The sequence below is a fragment of the Cololabis saira genome, chromosome 5, assembly GCF_033807715.1.
Source record: "Cololabis saira isolate AMF1-May2022 chromosome 5, fColSai1.1, whole genome shotgun sequence".
Taxonomy (NCBI): Eukaryota; Metazoa; Chordata; class Actinopteri; order Beloniformes; family Belonidae; genus Cololabis; species Cololabis saira.
The window spans coordinates 43,627,547-43,648,189 of NC_084591.1; the positions used below are offsets into that span (position 1 = coordinate 43,627,547).

Sequence of the window (20,643 nt, forward strand, 5' to 3'; positions counted from 1 at the left end):
AATTTACTTCAAACAGGTGAAAATTGTCAAATAAGTTATTTTTCTGGTAATGACTCTTGTTTTAAGTGTAATGAGATTTTTTGACTAAAAATGAGACATTTTAACTAGAAATAAGACAAATATTCCTGGTAAGATTTTGAGTTTCTGCAGTGTAAAAGCAAACATGTGTCTGGCTCAGTTTTTATTGTATGTTTGTATTAATGGAGGCATAAATGGTGATACTGATGAGAAGCTGGAGACGTGACCAGGTCAGTTCCTGTGTGGTGGGTGCGACTCACTGGAAGTTGCTGGGCGTGCCGATGTCGGCCTTGGTCAGCTTCTTCTTCTTGCCTTTGGTCTTCTTGTCTCTGCGGATCAGAGCGCTGTGGCTCAGCATGTTGTTGAGCTGGTACGGCTGCTGGGGGCCGTGGGAGTTGTGGAACCGGACGTTGTTGATCTCCGGGTTCTTGATGTCCACCGTGGCCATGGGCAGAGCCGGACCTGGGTGAGGAGGTAACCAGGATTTTAACGCCTTTTCACCGTGAAAAAAAAGCTAAAATAAACTTTTTGTACACTTACAGGTTAAGCTTTTGAAAGCTTTTCATCAGAAACCATCAACTTCCACGAATCATATCCACGTTGCTAAAAACCTTTGATCAATTGAAGCAAATTTACTGATGCCATCTCTGCACTCTCATAAACCTAATACCTTCACTCTGAAAGAAGCAAACCTGAAAATAGACAGACTAGTTGCCCTGAGATAAAAGCTGCTGGAACCATTAGATCCTGTCTTGGGGAAACTGTGGTCAGCAGGACTTTGCCCTGGAAAACAACAGACCTTCAAACTTTTCCTGACGTCCTGAATCAAACCTGACTGACCAACTGGAACCTGGACATCAGCGGCTTCAAGGCAACAGTCTTCAGTCTGGACATAACGCTATAACCAGTTAAGCCAAAACGTGCAACTTTTCCCGGAAAGATTCATCTGACCTGCAGTTGGTGCAAATTTAGCAGCTTTTCTAGCTGCAGTGTCTGCATTAAATTAAAAAAAAAGAACTCCACAGTAATATTACTCGCTCTTGCACTGGTGTAGAGCATAGACATATATACGTAGACACCACATCGAGTGGTTTTGCCCGCTGCTGTGATACGTCAACGTTGCCGCCATATTGGATGTTCAAGACTGCGCTGTAAACTAATACAAGTAAATGGACTTATTTTCATAACGCGCTTTTCTACAAAGAAATAGACGTTTTACGTCTCATTTATTCATTCACACACGCACTAATATACTTGGAAACAGTTAGGCACCAAATATAATATATTTAATTTTCTCAGATGCCAAAAATAAGAACTTTATTGATCCCACAGTAATTCATGTTATATCAGCTATAGAGAACAAGGTAGTGCCGGAAAACAATATATATCCCCCATCACAAAAATAAGAAAAATAGAGAAATATATTTTCTCATCAACAAAACAAATTTTAGATTTTTCAAATAACAAAATAACATATTTGAACCATTTCAACTGAAAAAAATCTGAAAAATGTTTAAAATATGTTATTTTGTTACTTGAAAAATTTAAAATATGTTTATGTAAAATATGCTTTGTTAATGAGAAAATACATTTCTCTATATATATTGTTTTTCGGCACTACCTTGTTCTCTATAGCTGATATAACATCAATTACTCCTATGTGGGATCCATAAAGTTCTTATTTTTGAGAAAATTAAATATATTATATTTGGTGCCTAACTGTTTCCCAAGTATATTAGTGCGTGTGTGAATGAATAAATGAGACGTAAAACGTACATTTCTTTGTAGAAAGGCGCTTTATGAAAATAAGTCCATTTACTTGTATTAGTTTACAGCGCAGTCTTGAACATCCAATATGGCAGCGGTGTTGACGTATCGCATCAGCTCCATGGAAGGAGGAGGATACATGTCTATGGTGTAGAGGAGCATGTGTGGTCTGGAATGACAACCCGCCCTCACTCGCATCTTCAACATGCTTTTAATAATCCTGTGCAGGATCACTGTAGCAAAAAGCTGCTGTAGATTCAGGTTTTCCAAGTTCCCAAACACGGATTCACTGGATCTGTTAAGTGTTGGACACTCCTTCCTCCTCTTCTGCTGGTTGCGTCATCCAGTCCTCGAAAACGTTATAATCTGCAGAAACTGAGGCAACATCTGACATAAGCACTAATCCCCTGCTAATCCCAGTCCAAATCCCCGGTCCCCCCTGAATGCTGGATTTCTACGACCAGACCAAGAGGCTTTCCTTAAATCTTCCATCTCCTGATGTCATGTCCTGCCTTCTAGCACGCTGGCAGCGCCGTTCTTTGTTGCCCTGGGTGTCAGAACTGGTACTTTTGTAGTCCGACAGCTGCATTCATTAGGAGGACGGATCACATTTTATTTTACTGAAACTTGTTTAAAAGGGGACCTATTATGAAAAAGAGGTTTTTTCTTGCTTTAACATATATAAAGTGGTCTCCCCTCAGCCTGCCAACTCAGAGGAGGAGGAAAGCAACCAAATTCTGCAGTGTCTGTACCAGAGGTGGAAAAAGTACAAAAATATTGTACTTAAGTAAAAGTACAAATTTTCTGCTTGAAAATTACTTAAGTAAAAGTAAAAAGTACCCATTAAGAAAATTACTTAAGTAAAAGTATAAAAGTACCTCAACTTAAATATAATAAAGTACCAAAAGTACATGGTGTAAAATGTACTTAAGTACAAAAGTAAAAAGTACAAAGTACAAAGTACAAAATTCAAAGTACAAAATTATTTTCAAAAGGATTGCAAAGAAATGAAGAATCCAAGAATTTGCTTACAACTCTAAATAATGGTGATATTATTCTGACCCCTTAGCGTTTGTTTCCATTACCCCATTTTAATTTCTCCCTTTGCTCATCACTGCTGCTGTACCCCAGTGGCCCCGCTGACAGGTCCACCCCCAGCCTGTAGTATGCAGGGACAACATTAAGCAACCCCAGCTGATAAAGGATGAGACTTTTGAACTTTTAAATGCCAAAACCACCTTAGAAGGGGTGGAATCAAAGAATGGTGCGCATGGACACGCGTCGGCTGCCGCTCAAGGCTGATTTATGGTTCCGCGTTACACCAACGCAGGGCCCGTACCCTACGGCGAGGCTCTGCGTCGATTTAACGCGGAACCATAATTCAGGCTTCAGTCCTCATCGGTACTCGACGCGACGGCGGTTCCTCCGGCCTTCCGGCCGCCTCTGCGGCGCAACTCTCCCGGGAGCTGCGGCTCCTTCTCGGTATATTCACGCGCCCCCCTTCCTTCCCGTCCGCCTCATGGTTCCGCGTTAAATCGACGCACACCTTACGCCGTAGGCTACGGCGTAGGGTGTGCGTCGCCGTGTACCCTACGCTGTAGCTCTGCGCCGGTGTAACGCGGAACCATAAATCAGCCCCCGCTGTGCTGTTCTTTAATATGTAGCGAGTAACGACGTGTCCAATTTTAAATGTAGCGGATTAAAAGTACGATTATTTCCTTGAAAATGTAACGAAGTAAAAGTAAAAGTACAGAAAAATGAAAGTATCAATAAAAGTACAAATTCTCAAAAATCTTACTTAAGTAAAATAACGAAGTACTTGTAGTTCGTTACTTTACACCACTGGTCTGTACAGCCGCCCGGATGAGCCGTCCAGTGTGATGTGGATCTACGAGCCAATAAGATTCTGTGCATTTTCGTTAGATAACCAAAATACAAACCACGCCCACAACTATAAAACCGTGTAACTGCATGAGAGCGTCCGACTATCGTAGCACTGCGTGACATCGGACGCTCTCTGTCCATCTCCCTCCAGCAGCTGCCACTTTATTGAGGTTTTTGTAGTGAAATGAGGAGGAATCATAGAGATAACTTCTCATTTACACTAACTGGATCAGCCGTTCCTCATCCATGACCGTTTTCTACAGCACTTTCAACCGGCTTTCAACGCGAGCGTCAGGAAGAAAATAGAAGCAGGACGTCCAACAAATGTTCAGCTCAAAACGGCGCCACGTTGTAGCCAGTTAGGACAGTCCAATAGAAAATAAAGCAATGGAATTGATTTTGTCGCTGGCGCTCGCTCTCATCGCATGCAGTTAGGACTAGAGCTGGGTATCATCACTGACCTCCCGATACGATACGATTCCGATACACTAGGTCCCAGACGATACGATTTCCGATACGATACGATATCGATATTCTGGTTACAATAAGGGAATAACGTGATCCTTCCACGCGCCACGTCCGGCCAGAGAAACCCCACCCTGCCTGGTGAAAAGAAGCAGCCTGCTCACTCCTCAAGTAAGGAGGAGACTTGAGCTCAGTGCAGGGCCTCCCGGGGTTGGTAGATGGAGCATTGCCCAGGACTGACTTAGGTAGGAGCACTGGGTGATAAAATGGGGGGGAAAATCGGGATTTAAAAAAAAAAAAAAAAAAAAAAAATTTTTTTTTTTTTTTTTTTTTAAATCGATACTTGGATTTATGTATCGATAATCGTTCCTACACATGCATATCGATAAAATATCGATATATCGATATTTTTAACCCACCCCTAGTTAGGACACGGTAACTCCGCCGGCCGGAGCCTCCGCCATTTTTTCGTAGCGGTGTATCGCGGTGAATTTCTCATTTATTTAGCAAAAACAATCAAAAGCTTGTTTTTAAGACATTCAAGGCCTGTTTAAAATAGGGATTAGATGCCATAATAGGTCCCCTTTAAGTTTCAGAAAAATAAAAAGATAATCAGATCATCAGTTTCAACTTTGTTGACCTGTAGTTTGCATTGCGTGACGACCTCCACTGACCTTCAAGTTGAGCATCCTGGTGAATGAGCCACATTAAAGAACTCTTCACTATGATTCTCCCGCTGGTCTTGAAATTGTAGTGAAGCTCAACGTTATATCTCTCAGAGGGGAAAAGGTGGACATACAGATGCCCCAAACATTCACCTGGATCACTCAGACTCAAGTGAAGTCCTTGACCCTCCTTGACCATTTAGATACTCTAATGTCCCCAACAAGATCTTCTCAAAGTTTTTGACTTCAGATAACATTGGACGGTCAGTCAGGACGATTATCAAGTCCTATTATAAGTGACATAAGACTTGGCAGCATCTCCTCCACAGTGACCATCAGCCTTGATGTCAACACAAGCAGCTTCTTCCAGCTACTGATCACTGCCATCTCACGAGGAGTTTAGATTATGGGTATGCAACCAATGCAGACAGACTATAGTGTGTCGTCTTAAAAAAGATCCGACGGCACTTGGAGATGGAATAAATGGTGATTGGTTGGATCTGAAAGTAACAACCACCACAGGGTTCATTCCAGAGGCAGAAGGAACACCTTCAGTGGTTTGCAGAACCAAGGTTCACAATAGTACAGACCATTTATGTACTACTATGTTCTCTTTTGTGTCAAAATGTCAGCAGATGGGAGGGGTAATCATCCAAAAAGGAAGAATTCGATCAGATCTGTAAGCACCATCAGCGGCGCTGCGGCCATCAATGTTTGTTTCTGAGCGTTTGATGAGAAAACATTCACCAAACACTAAAATGAGCTACTCCAAATAACCATCTTTTTTTGTCCCGTGAACTGTGTGTGCAAAAGCAGGTTAAGTCATTAATTGGCAACGTTAATTAAGGGAATATGAGAGAATGTCAGGGATTTCTTCAACATTTTAACAACGCTGTTGAACTGTAGCATCTCAGTCTGTCCACATACCTGATCACCCATCAACCCTCCTGTCTTTACCTTACAACACGTTTCATTTACCAGTCAGACACAAAACCCAAACTTAAAAAACTTAAAAGTCCTATTAAAACTTCCTTAATTCCTGAGTGATTAAACAGTCCCCAGCACAAGACCATCCGCTGCAGTCACTGAGAAGATTAGGGATTAGTCCTCACGTTCATCACGACAGGTCTTAGAGGGGACAACAACAGAGACCATGTGCTCACATATGGCACACGCGGCTTCCTGCTGACCAGATTAACCTGCAGTGGACGGATGGCGTGTCAGCGAGTCGCAGAGAAACAGTGCTGGCAACTCGTCAGGAAACATCACGGCTCTGCAGTCTGCTGATGTCCAGCCAGCTAGCTAGCTAGCTAGCTAGCTACCTACCTACCTACCTACCTACCTACTAGGGGTGTAACGATACACTAATCTCACGATACGGTACGATACACGATATTGAGGTCACGATAACGATACGATACGATATTATAGCAGTATTTTTTTTAAACAAGCTTGAATGAGGAACATATAACTGGAAAAATTGTCTTTTATTTGAAAGACACAAAATACAAAACAATACTGTGTGTTTGCCCTATTGTTACAGTTAGTAATGCTTTATAACTGTTTAAGTTTTAAAGAGAAAGCCAGGCCAACCATTTTCCACAAACTGAACTAAAAGTAAATGTCAGGTTCATGCTCACCTTATAAGTGTAAGAGGAGATTTATTTTTGTTAAGAAGGTTATTTTGGTAATTCAGGGTTGATTATTTTATAAATATATTCTTTATATTCTATGACACTAGTCAGTTTATCTGTAGTGATTAGTCTGTTTTAGATTGGGCGGAGTGATACGCCACAGTACGGCACTAGGTGCTGTGTTGATGTTCTAAAATCCTACACTGTTGAGGGACATTAAAGTACACTGGAACTCAGCAGAAGTTGTCCCCGTGTTTATCCTACTCACGACCTGAAAAAGGTTTAATTTAATAAGGTAAGGCTTAACTCTACACCAGCCTTACAAAAGTAAAAGTTCAGAGCTCAAAACCCTGCAAGAGCCCCGTGATCGGGACCAAAACGGTACTAGTTTCTTCTGAGCGGAGGAAGATTTTGGTCCGCGGGTCGAGGCGCGGTCGTCACCAATACACTGCACGTTACTAGTCAACACAATAGATTAATATTAATAATCCAATATCGAGATACAGTTTGTCACCTCCACGACACGTATCGTGACGTTTTTGTATCGCGAAATTTCGTGGCACGATATACTGTTACACCCCTACTACCTACCTACCGGCCGGCCGGCTGCATACACAGTCACTTCTCGTTTCAGATTGATTCCTCTCAACTGCTCTACAACCAGAATGAATCCTGCCTTTTTTACAAAACTAACCAATCCCAGGGATGAATGAGCTCTAAACCGAAGCCGAAAGTCTGCTCCAACATCTGCTCCCGGGTGCATAGCCGTGTTCATTTGATCCAAACGATGATGATCTAGAGCAGGGGTCGGCAACCCAAAATGTTGAAAGAGCCATATTGGACCAAATACACAAAAAACAAATATGTCTGGAGCCGCAAAAAATGAAAAGTCTTGTATAAGCCTTAGAATGAAGGCAACACATGCTGCATGTTTCTATATTAGTTATAACTGGGTCCTCGGCTGCAAATGTAGCATGTTAATGTCTTTCGAATCTATGGAAGAGTTATGGCTAGGCAGGAGAAAAATCAAAATAATATTTTAGAGTAGGAAGATTTTTTTTTCATTATGCACTTCGAGAAAAAATTAGAAATGTAGAGATTAATGTTGAAGTACAATTTTGAGAAAAAAGTCAAAATGTCGAGAAAAAAGTCGAAATGACGAGAAAAAGTCGAAATGTCGAGAAAAGTCGAAAGGAAAAAAGAAAGAGAAAAAGGAAAAAAAGAAGAAAAAAAGAGAAAAAAGAAGAAAAAGAGGAAAAAAAAAGAAAAAAAAAGAAAAAAAAGAAGAAAAAAAAAGTCAAACATTTTTGAAAAAGCTCCAGGAGCCACTAGGGCGGCGCTAAAGAGCCGCATGAGGCTCTAGAGCCGCGGGTTGCAGACCCCTGGTCTAAAGTTTAGACCCCAAAACTCTGGATGGTGGTGAGATTTCTGACGCAGCGATTGCTGGTTGTTATAACCCCTGGTTCAGTGAGTTTATTGAACTGAAATTAACTCCATCCATCCATAAAGAATACAGCACTGAAGTAACACTTAAGCTGATGATGTCTCACGCAGCATCAGCAGGCCAGGAGACCACATGGCCAAAAACTCACAGTCAGCAGTTCAAAAAACGAGTCCAGAGACCATTCTTCACTCGCATGTCAGGGATTAGACCATCTGCTGTCAGCAGGCACGGCCGTCCTTCTGCTTTAGTCCTGTTACTCTGCAGTCCCGGGCTTCTGAAAAGTTGGTGCAAAATATGTTCCTCCAGCTTCTTTTGGATGGAGCACACAGAACCAAAGTTAAGTTACAGTGCTGCAAGTGCTTTCCTCTCACGCGACAGTTCAGAGAAAACGTGGTTTAAACGTCATCTTCCTCTCCGTTGTATTGCTGCACTGCTTCTGCAGAGTCTTCTCTTCCCACAGCTTTGGGGTCGACTGAGCTGAACTATGGAAAGCTCTTTCAGTGTCAGTGTTTCTCCCGTGAGAAAACAACATTCCTGATGTCGTGGCCACTCGCAAGGTCACAGCGTCGTCGAAAAAAGCCGACATAACAAGCAGACTTGCTGCAAGCAGCAGATCATCCAAGTCACAGATCCCTTTTAAAAATAAGTGTTGCAACGGGGAAAAAAACTACTTTGACCAAAATCAACAGGACCAGAACTCTAGGACTTATGTCCAGAACTACATTTGAAATCCTTGAGCACCGTTATCATGTGGACACATTTATTTACACCAGTGCAACACAGACAGACAGAAGAGTGAAGTGAGAAGTAGTTCAATTATTCCCAAAGTAATAACTCCAGACGTTTCCAGGGTTTGGTTGCTGGCAGTGAAGATTAGCAACATTTCATTTAAGGGGACCATTAGTTTTGGCCATTTTAATTGTTTTTATTGTGTAAAACTATTAGTCGAATCAAAAACTAAAAGTGTAATTTGTGTTAAACACGGAGTGAATAATATCAATAATGGTAAATAACACAAATATGTGTCAGTCTGAAGTTATGTGAGAGAAACTTCATGCGCTTGTTTCCTGTGGGGTTACTGATACATCCGTCCAAGTCCGCAGAGAGTTTTTAACTTAATTTCCAAAACAATTCAAATGCATAAGAATATTTAAAAGACGAATATTTCATATTACAGGATGGGATGCCTTGTAGTAAGCAACAGCAAAATCAGTAGGTAGAGTTCAACATACCAAATTTCAGGTCACCTCTTTTTTCTGCAAAAGAAAAACGAACACAATTATGGTTTTTTGAAAGGAGGAAAGAGTCAGGTCACTTCAGAGGGAATGACGTGAAGTTATTTCAAGTTTTTAAAAGGGTAAGAAGAAGCCCACTGCTTCAGGAAACAAAGTGTTATCAAGTCCAGTTAGTTTTAGAAGACGTTTCAGAGGAAAAAACGCTGCTTTTAGTGTTTCAATCACACACTTGCAGAAGGTTCAGAACCGTGTGAGCAGAGGGGGAAGTTGGAGAGCTCGGATGTGTCCGGTATGCAACCGCTCCGTGTCCCGGCTCTGACAGCGTTTCAGCGTTAGTCCTCATCGCAGCGTGAGCAGTGCTCTTCAAAAAGGCCGTGCGTGCTGACGAGAGCTGGGCGGCCGCCAGAGAAGGGCCTCGCTGCAGAGGCATTTCATCACGCGGGGAAAGACGGGCGCTTTCAGAAGAGAAACAGAAACAAGGACACGAGCGCCCGGCAGCACAGAGAGCAGGAAGACTGTCCCAAACCAAACCTCCACTCATGTCCTCATCCTTCACACGCTCCTTGTGTTTGTGGTTAACAGCTGCTGCTGCCGTCGTCTGCAGTCATTATACCCCTCTTACACAACAGACGTACCCACTGACATCAGACAGATGCTCTTATTGTCGCTACTTGCCAACACTCGAGTCTGCAGCGTAGCTGGAGATGAATGGCTGGCTGTTTTCCTTGAGTTAGAGAAGGACCAGAGATGCAGCCGTGGCCCACACGGACCCACGTGTGACCTTCTGCATACGCTCTAAAGCCACAGGCATGTGCACAGGACAAACGCGTCAACGCTTCATTCATGGACTTCGTGTTTCTCGTGCTTGCCAGATTTCTGTTCTCATGCAAAAATGTAGTTTAGGGCCAGTCCCAATCCCCCCTAGCCCTACTTTTCAGTCCTACCCCTAAACGTTGCTTGTTCCCGTGAGGGTAGTGGTGTCCTAATTCCTCTTTGCATGTAGGGGTAGTGGACATAACGAGGGCTATGTGTATGAATCTAACCCTTCACAGTGAGGGATTTCAGATGATGACTTCGCGACCGAGGGCCAGAAAAATTTCCCAGAATGCTTTACGTCATCATTTACAGACTGAATCAAACAAAAAAACATGGCGGACATTTCTCATTTTTAGTGAATAAAATCAATATTTTGAGTTAGTTTCTGCATAAAAATGCGTTTTGATTACATTTTATAGCGAGAAATATATATTTTACTTTCACAATATTCACTCAGTGAATGTACATAATCACTCTCTTGCCCGTTGTTGCAAAGTCTTTTTCAAACCTCGCCAGAATAAAGGCTGATTTATGGTTCCACGTTACACCGACGCAGAGCCTACGGCGTAGGTTACGCGGCGACGTGTAACTTACACCGTACGGTGTGCATCGATTTAACGCAGAACCAGCTGCTGCTCCCGAGCCGGCGGCTCTTCTCATCCCCGAAAACATCGGATCAAATTTCTTAACAGGCGTTATTTGGATAAACTGAGCCCAGGTTGGGGATCTTAACGGTTACTTTTACGCCTGAAAAAATATTAAAACTTAATAAAGTGGCATATTAACAGCGCTACAGCGGAAATTAAAACAGCTTTTAGCTCTGGGCTTCCTGATATGGTGTGACGTTTGTGCAAACGTAACTACACAGTCGCTTACGTACCCGAACGTAAACCACGCAGTGACGTAGCAAGTGGTGTCCCAATCCCTAGGGAACATTACAAGGGCCCTACGCCTGTGGCTTCATTTTTAGGGCTAGTGGTAGAAAGTAGGGTGAACATTGGGATTGGCCCTTCATCTACTCATCACGCCAACTGCTGTTTTCAAAACTCCAAGCTGGGATGAAGCAACTTTCCCAAATGTAGCATGCAGCCTTTGAATAACTGCCAATCAGCGGTGTGCTAAAACATAAGTGAATGGTGCATTAAAGAATGTTTCCAGTTCCAGCATCAGAACCAACGTCAGTGGCAGCCATTGCCACAGCGCTACAAAGTACCACAACAATCCCGCTCATTCCCATGGAAAGTTCTCAAACGGGAATATTTCCCTAAATTCCCAGCTTAACATGGAAATTCACTGGACGTTTATCAGAAATGTCCCCTATGACGAACCTGCCACATTTGCAGATTTGCTCCAACATTTTTTACAAGCACATTTGAAAGAAGCTGCTTTTCAATACAAATAACTGCACGCTACAACTACACCAAAGAGAAGCCTGCACTGCAAAAACTCTAAATCTTAACAAGAATATTTGTCTTATTTCTAGTTAAAATGTCTCATTTTTAGTCAAAAAATCTCATTACACTTAAAACAAGACTCATCACTGAATAAAAAAACTACAATTTTCACCTGTTTCAAGTAGATTTTCACTTGAAATAAGTAGAAAAATCTGCCAGTGGAACAAGATTTTGTTTCTTGTAATGAGAAGATAAATCTTGTCCCACTGGCAGATTTTTCTACTTATTTCAAGTGAAAATGTATTTGAAACAGGTGAAAATTGTCAAGTAACAAGTTATTTTTCTGTTAATGACTCTTGTTTTAAGTGTAATGAGATTTTTTGACTAAAAATGAGACATTTTAACTAGAAATAAGATAAATATTCCTGGTAAGATTTAGAGTTTTTGCAGTGTACAAAGCTGACGCCAAGAGATCAGACCATTTCACACACATCCTAACCTTCAGGCAGCACAGAGGACTTTAAAGTGGTCATTTCCTTTGCCTGATCCAGCTGGACATGAGAACCACGGACTGGTTTGGGACGCACAACGCGTGTGTTAGGTTAGCGGAGCTGAAAAAAAGCTGGCACTAACCCGTTTTCCGCTGCCGTCGGTTGAGCAGGTCATTGACTGCCACTCTGAATCTTTTGGCCTCCTCCTCACTTGCAAAGTTCAGACCGATCTGACAGCTCTGAGAAAAAGAGGAGCTAGGTCAGAAAGTGTAGCAGTAAAGACTACGAAGCGTCAGGGTCTGAACTCGGGGAGACGCGTACATCTGCGTTCAGAAGCAATCACACTTACATCTCCTGAAAATGAGATGAAGTACGGTCTGGCGCTGCTGATGGAGAAGTTGTGATACAGTTCTTGCTCAAACATGGTTCTCCCTTCCTGCAAGATCACAAAACAGAAAACATGTTGAGAGGAGGAGCACGCCGGTTTGAAAGAGGGCGTAGAAACGGTTGTCAGATTCCAGTTTGAACCTTAACAGAAGGATTTGAGGTGTTGAAAACAGTGTTCATCGTGTGTCCAAATGCTAAAAATGTGCATCTGAATGGCTGTGGAAGCCGTGCACATACATGAGCCACAATCTCCCGTCTGCGGACACATCTACAGGAGATTAAGCAAACAAAACACAAAAGGAAACTTGAGTCAAACTGTTTGTTTTTCCCCTGTGGTTCTTGGCCGGTTGTGGGAACTTCTGCTGGCTGGAAGACTGCTACAGGGGCACCGGAAATTACAATCAAATGACTGAAAATGAGCATATTATGGCTAATTTAAGTTAATTGCGTTCGTCTATTATCTCAGATGTTAGAACTTTAATATTAGCCTTCAATCAAACTTAAAAACAGAGATAAGACAGTGAACCAGAGCCACGTTTTCAAAAAGAAAACATGGCTCTGATCTGTTAGGTTAGTTTAAACTCAGATTTGGCTAAAAGCAGAAGTGGGTAGTAACGAGTTACATTTACTTGAGTAAGTTTTGGGAAATTTTGTTCTTTTAGGAGTAGTTTTGAATCACTATACTTTTTACTTTTACTTGAGTAGATTTGTGAAGAAGAAACTGTTCCTCTTACTCCGCTACATTAGGCTACGTTGAGCTGTTACTTTTCTTTTATCCCTTTTATCCACGTACGCGTCAATCTCATGACATCACTGGGTGATTCTTTGGGAAAAATTTTTGTTTTTGCATGTTTTGTCACATTTACACAGACTCAAACACACACAGAGTTTCTATGAGTTCATGTTTGTTCTAGTTCTGCCTGGTTAAAAAAGAAAAGTACAAAAGCTTGAAATTTTGTGCTACTTGTGCTTAATTTATTTTTTTATTCCGTTATTATTTTATGTATTTTATTATGTATTAAAGTACTTGAATTTACTTTATTATTTTAATTTAAGCTATTTTTTATTTTTTTATTAATTTTATTTTATTATTTTATTGATTTAATTTGCCTAAAGATGATTATTTTGTACTTTTGTCTGTTTGAATGGTTGGGTTAAAAAATAAATCAGACGTTACTCAACAGTTACTCAGTACTTAAGTACTTTTTTTACTTTTAATCAAGTAATTACTTGGATGACTACTTTTTACTTCTACTTGAGTAGAATTTTTGGCTACTCTACCCACCTCTGGTTCCTCATTACTGCCCAAATTCAGAGAGTCGTGCACTTAAAACATCATGTTTAATATTAAAAAAGAGCTAAAATGCAGCTAGAACTGGGAAAAAAAATCAAAAGCAGCCAATAATATTTGGTTGTTTGGTTAAATTTACATTTGAATTTAAAAAACCAGTTCCACATTGAGCGGCGGTGCAGAGGAAGCGTGACGTGAACGTGCTGCACCACCCACCTTTATGTCAAACACCCTGATGTAGTAGGACCTCTGGGGATTGTCTTTGACCAGGCAGGCCACGCCGCAGCACTTCTTCACCCAGCTGCACGTCCGGTCCGCCCCGTACACCTGGACCACGGCCGAACACAGAGTCTGAACACAGAGGAGAAGACTGTGAACATCAGCAGGTGCGTTGGTTCAGGAAAGACTTAACAACACCGATGCTGCTCAGAGCAGCAGCAAAGCAGCAATACGAGGAAGAGGAAACATGCATCATGCAAAACCTGAAGACAATGATAAGGACTGCTGCAGCTGTGCAGAAAAAAAGGGGCACTTCATACCAGCAACTTAGAGACCTTTTCATATCAGATTAAAATTAAAACGCAAATATCTCCACAGATATGGATCCTCGGATGTGGCAGGAAAATGAAGCGGTGCTGAAAGCTTGTTCAGCTTTTTCATTTACACATCTGTAACTTAATACAAGTGTAAACATATGATTTAGTGTTCAGTGAAAGAGCGTATGGAGCCCTCATCTTTTCACGTATTTGTGTATAACAGGAAGTTGGGTCCAGCTGGCGTCGGTTTCTGCCCTGGACTCGGGGTTTGGTTAGTCTGCAGAGGCTTCCAACCTCTGCCAGGATTCCTCCCTCTGCGGCAGAAAAGCAACTCCGACCGCGGAAGAGGAAAGAGGAAATGCCTGGGACTGACTTCCACCTGGTGATTTATGAGCAGCGTGTCAGAGAAGATGCAGGATGCGTTTGCACCGGGAAACAACCACTCAGCATCACACAAGGTGAAAAGGTTGACCGCTAAAAGCTTCATCTGGGCCTCGGAAATGTCTCAGTGAGTGAGCAGTAATAAAACCCTATGTTGCCTAAACGGCTCTCTGCAAGGCTCATCGGCCGACACCTGACTGTCCTGGAAACCGTAAAGGCCACTGCAGCGTTTTATGCAACGACCCAACGAGTGAGTGCAGTAAAGGAGGCACTCACTCTTCTCCTGCGTACTGTTACAATAAAGGCACTAACATGCTGGAAACTAGAAACTAGAGATGGCCACAAATATGCAGGAAACAAAAGAAGAGTAGCAGAGTTCAGCCGTTTCCACATGTTAAAAAAGGATAATCAAAACCGTGTTTAGGACCAACTGCAGCCAACTGAATACCTTCATGTACAGGTAGGGCTGTTCGATTAATCGATTTTAAATCGTAATCGCGATTATGTAATTAGAACGATGTTAAAACGTGAAACTCGTAAAATCGATTTTTCACTTTTTTTTTTTTTATTTATTTAATTGGAATTATAACTTACTGTATGTTTGCAAGTGCTGATTTGCTGATTTTTTTTTCAGAGATAAAACTTTATATTTTATTATATTTTTTAAAACTTTTTTTCAACTTAGTTTTGCACTTTATTCATTCATTTTGGGGCAAATGTACAAATAAAAAAACAGCATACCGTATTTGAAATCATTTCTTTGCCTTTTGTCAATTCACAAAATAATCGTAATCGTAATCGAAAATCGGATTTTGAGAGAAAAAAAATCGAGATTTTATTTTTGGGCAGAATCGAACAGCCCTATGTACAGGTTTATAAAAACCAGTACAGTCTGCCTTAAAACCAGAGACTCATTCAGCTTCTGGGCTGCAGTGAAGCAGAATTAAACTGCAGGGGGGTGAACAACTTGTAGCTGATATAAACTGCCCCTTTTCACGCTCATAAAGATTTAATGAATCTCATTTTCAAGTGAAGCTACACTAATAAAAATAAAGTTACGAATATTATGATAGAGCTGTGACGTTCCTCAGTCAACCATTTGATGTAAATATGAAGAAAAAAAGACTAAGTACTAAACTGTAAGAACTTGGGGGGGGGGGGGGGGGGGGGGTGGAATCAGTTAAGTTTATGGAAACAGGAACTACTTTTTTATGATTAATAAATCACAGCAGTATCAGCTCCTAAACACAGACACCAGTTCACATCCCTCACACCTACTCATCAGATTAACGGCTCGTATCAAAGTTCTGGACCAACGTTCCAGGTTAAACCTTTTCTCATATCGTTATTATACCCCAGTTAGCTTAAATATTGACTGGTAAGTAAAGTTCTGGTGGGGGGCGGGGGGTTCTCTCTCCTCCACAAATCCGGATTAGCAGTCAGCTATGTAACATCAAGAAGCGCCACTGCCACATATCAGCTCCCCTTCAGATATGTAAAGAAAATAAACATGGCAGCAAAGATCCCAGAGGCGTATTAAGGACATGCACCCCAGCAGTGGCTCTGTTTGAGTCAAGCTCGCTTCCCGTGGATCATTTATTTCCAACTAGGGCTGGGCGATATGGACCAAAAGTCATATCTCGATATTTTCTAGCTAAATGGCGATACTCTATATATATCTCGATATTTTTTCTGTGCCATAATTGGGGTTTCCCCCAAAGCATTATAGCATAGCATCTCTGTTAGCTTCATTTTTTTCTGAGGCAAACCCTTAAAAAAACAGTCAGTTTTAATACAAAGCCTCGTGCCAAATGTCACACAGGTTCCTTCATTAACAGAGGTCTGCACAATATCAAAATGTATAAAACAAATGAAATAAAAATAAACTGCCTGCATATATAGAATAAAAATGCTTCTTGAATAAAATAAAACAAATATCCCTTTCCTGCATAACAATTAAATTAAAATACACTGTGCAATTAATACAATGTAGACAGTAACAGGCAGACTTTTCCACTGAGGTTGACAGTTGTGCAAATAACAAAAAATTTGTGCAAATCTCAAATAAAACATTCAAGTCAATTTGTCACAAAATAAGCTATATCAAAATTAAAAAAAAAATATATATATATATATTTTTTTTTTTTAAATCGATATAAACGATATTGTCTCGTACCATATCGCGTTTGAAAATATATCGATATATATTAAAATCTCGATATATCGCCCAGCCCTATTTCCAACCAGTTTGTTTGGAGCTGTAAAACCTGCAAATACCAGTGATTTTCAATGTTACGTTTTGAAAAGACGAGCAGCAAGTTCCTACGTGGGTCAGCTGTTCTGCAGTAAACACTCCTGGGTTTTACTTTTCCTTTTCCCATTTTTTTCAGTAGAAAGTATCAATGACAATGTTTTATAAGTATTAAATATTACATTTTAAAGAGAAACAAGTCCTCATTTCAGCTGCCTATTTTCCCTGGACCAAACTTTTTTGTTTAAAATCACAGTTGAGGTGTATAAGTTTAAGAAGGATAACAAATAAATGCACACCAGTTTCATATTCATGTGTTTTAAGGTCAAACTTAAGTCTTTGTTCAAATGGATTCCTGTTGAAATCACATGTCAGTCTTTACAAGTGATCTGTCTTTCAATGCAAATTTCCTTCTCTGGGATAATTTTCAAAGATATAAGACCGTGTAAGCATTTCAAACTCAAACCCATCTAAAGTTGTAATGGTTTTATCTCCTGGCTATTGCTCATGGTTTAGATCCAGAACATTAAAGGATAAGACGAGAGATGATCTCCTGTGTCTCCATGTGTCTCCCTGCAGACTGAAGCATCATCTCCAGGTGTCTGCAGACCTGCTCTTACTAAGTCTGACTGAATCTGACTTTCAGTCTACACTGAGAACAAGGCAAGGCACATTTATTTATGTAGCACAATTCAAACAAGGTGATTCAAAGTGCAAAGAGAACAGAAACTCTGGTCCACATGGCATCAACAGAAATAATCTAAAAGTTCACATCAACAAATCACTATTAAAAACATGCAAAATATACCGAATATATAACAAACAGTTTATGCTGACATAAATTTCAACATTACCAATTATTTGGAAAAACTGCAAACATCTGACATTATCTGCTTAGCGACAACAACAATTAAATGATAAGTCTGTTTTCTGTTGCTCATCCAGTCCAGTTTGTTGACTACTTGTATTATATTATTTGTCATTTGTATTACATTACTTGTATTATTGTATATTATTATTGTTCAGAGCAGTGCATTTAAAAAATAAACATAGAAATGTGTAACTTTGTCAGTCAATAGTCGTGAACTTAAAAAGTATATTGATTTTAATTTTGCAGAAAGGCAGCAGATATTGGAGGGCAGTTGGAGAAACTAAACGGGGGTCGTTTTGATACCTGAAATGATTAGGACTGATCATAGATGCTCCCACAAACAAAGACGTCGGCAGTTTGAGTGTCAAAGATGCTGCTGTATAACATCCACCTCTGGACCAGATATCAGCACCACTCAAGGTGACAAAACTTGCTTATAATTTTTGAAAAGATCCATGACTATAGATGATATTTTGGTATGATAACCTTCCTGAGTGGCAGCTGGATCATAGTTATCAGCTACAGGATATCTGTCAATGTTTCAGAATATTGTCTTTGGTATCATTTTAAAGGGGACCTTTTAAGCATTCATTCAAGCTAAGATGTGAATCTTTCAGACCAACATAGAGGTCACTGCAGCTCTTTAAACTCTAAACAACACACATTTTTACACAATTTTTGCCTAAATGATATACTATCTTTTATCCCTGTGTCATCTAGGAACAACAGAGACACAAAATACAAAAACTGGAATACTCACAGGACCCCTTTAAAATGATACCAAAGACAATATAGTGAAACATTGACAGATATCCTGTACATGAGTCTAAACCAGGATATGCAGCAGCATCTAAAATGTAATTTTCTGAAGAGGGTGGGTAACTATCATACAGCTGCCACTCAGGAAGGTTATCATTCCAAAATATCATCTATAGACAGTACTGGAGTTGAGGGGGGATGAGGGGGGATGGCATCCACCCTGAAATAAAAAAATGGTCCAAATCATCCCCCCCTGAAATAAAAACGGTCCAAATCATCCCCCCTGTAAAACTGCCATCCCCCCTTTCCATCCCTTATGTCATTTCATCAATGAATGTGGTTTTACTGCTATTTCAACATTTAGAGTCATCACCAAAAAAATAACACCAGAAAAATAACTTATTTGACAATTTTCACCTGTTTCAAGTAAATTTTCACTTGAAATAAGTAGAAAAATCTGCCAGTCGGACAAGATTTATCTTCTTATTACAAGCAAAAAAATCTTGTTCCACTTGCAGATTTTTCTACTTATTTTAAGTGAAAATACTTGAAACAGGTGAAAATTGTTGTTTTTTCCAGTAATGAGTCTTGTTTTAAGTGTAATGAGATTTCTTTACTAAAATGAGACATTTTAACTAGAAATAAGACAAATATTCTTGAAACAAAATCTTACCAGGAATATTTGTCTTATTTCTAGTTAAAATGTCTCATTTTTAGTCAAGAAATCTCATTACACTTAAAACAAGAGTCATTACCAGAAAAATAACTTGTTATTTGACAATTTTCACCTGTTTCAAGTAAATTTTCACTTGAAATAAGTAGAAAAATCTGCCAGTGGAACAAGATTTATATTCTCATTACAAGCAAAAAAATGTAAGTGAAAATCTACTTGAAACTGGTGAAAATTGTTGTTTTTTCCAGTAATGAGTCTTGTTTTAAGTGTAATGAGATTTTTTTTACTAAAATGAGACATTTTAACTAGAAACAAGACAAATATTCTTGTTAAGATTTTGAGTTTTTGCAGTGATCCATTTTACTTATCCTGTGAAGGACAGAGTCATATTGATAAGTTCAGAAAAGTGTTTTTTATTGTTGTGTTTTGATGTATTTGATGTAAGCCCAGTGGATATTTAAAGCTTACAGAAGGCTGCATTTAACTGCTGCTATGTCATTCCTGCAGTATTTCTGCAGGTGTTTTGGTCAGTGCTATTATTGGTAATATATTATATTATTTGTAATCAGCACAAATTATCTGTCCCCATATGATAAAATCCACCACCCCCCTGATTATTTTTTTTACAACTTGAGTACTGTATTTCAAAAACCATCAGTAAGTTTTGTCACCTTGAGTGGTGCTGACAGGTGAGATTTCAGGCTCTGGGCCGGGGACTCTGCGGGGAAGAGACGTAAACAAACGGGGAACTTACGGCGCATTTCCTGCCCAGGTATCCGAACAGACACTCGTTCTCCTGCGGCGTGAGCAACAGCGAGCCGGCGTTGGCAGCCCTGCGGCTCTGGGGGTGGCTGTTCATGCCTGGGAGCGGCTGGACCGGCCCGCGGTAAGATGCGGTTGTTTCCCCGGGAGAGGGCTCTGCATGCACGCATTAAAGCCGCTCCTGCATGGCCTGCAGCCGGACCATCTCCGCCCGGGCTGCAGGGCAGCAGGGGAAGGGAGGAAAAGGGAGGAAAAGGGGCTGCCCTCTGCAGCCTCCCTCCTGGTTAAGGAAAGAAAACGCTTTTAGACTATTTGCTGGATGAAAATGTAAAACTAAACACTCTGGATATGACTGTTAATGTGTAAACTTGGGTCCGGAAAGTCCAGCAGCTGCAGAGTGCCAAAGCTGCGGGCGCATCCAACATGGCAGAAGGACGGACCCGACCACTTTAAAGGCAGAGCGGGGGGGAAGGGGGTTGGAGGATAATCAGGCTGCTCCCTCTGTAACGACAATAACACGGTGTTACCGGAGGACACAAATATAAAGAGTACTTTTAAAATGTATTTGATATCTAAGACTGTGTTGTATCCGTGTTGTTTTTAATTGCTTAAGCGTTGTAAGTTTGGGTGAATGGTACGGTCCGCCGTGGCAGCAGGAATGCAGTGCTGCGCAGGGAAAGAGAAGGGGGGGGGGCACTGGGAGAGCGTGACGTAGAGGGAGGAGAGGGGTGAACCAGCTACATCAAAACTCCTTAAGTTTCCCATTGCACCAAAAGAGAAGGAAGTTTGTTTTAAAATTCTTAAGGTAAGGTAAGGTAAGGTAAGGTAAGGTAAGGTAGACTTTATTCATCCCCGAGGGGAAATTCATTTATCACAGCAGCACGACACAGAACATAAATAAACAGGACAGATGAATAAT

At 40.7% G+C, this 20,643-nt stretch overlaps 1 protein-coding gene across 2 annotated transcripts in view; it reads right to left on the minus strand.

Moving 5' to 3' along the window:
• Positions 1-20,140, minus strand: part of wasla (WASP like actin nucleation promoting factor a) — a 35,768-nt gene extending 15,628 nt beyond the window's left edge. Inside the window, exons 1-6 of one of the 2 annotated variants that reach the window (XM_061722220.1) lie at positions 19,717-20,140; positions 13,708-13,842; positions 12,163-12,249; positions 11,956-12,052; positions 9,110-9,133; positions 279-480 (exon numbers count right to left, since the gene is read on the minus strand). In XM_061722220.1, coding sequence (XP_061578204.1) covers positions 279-480; positions 9,110-9,133; positions 11,956-12,052; positions 12,163-12,249; positions 13,708-13,842; positions 19,717-19,821 — 650 coding nt within the window. In that variant the 5' untranslated portion in view covers positions 19,822-20,140. The remainder of the gene's footprint in view (positions 1-278; positions 481-9,109; positions 9,134-11,955; positions 12,053-12,162; positions 12,250-13,707; positions 13,843-19,716) is intronic. The other variant, XM_061722221.1, reaches the window with a different exon arrangement.
• Between the last annotated feature and the right edge of the window lie 503 nt (positions 20,141-20,643).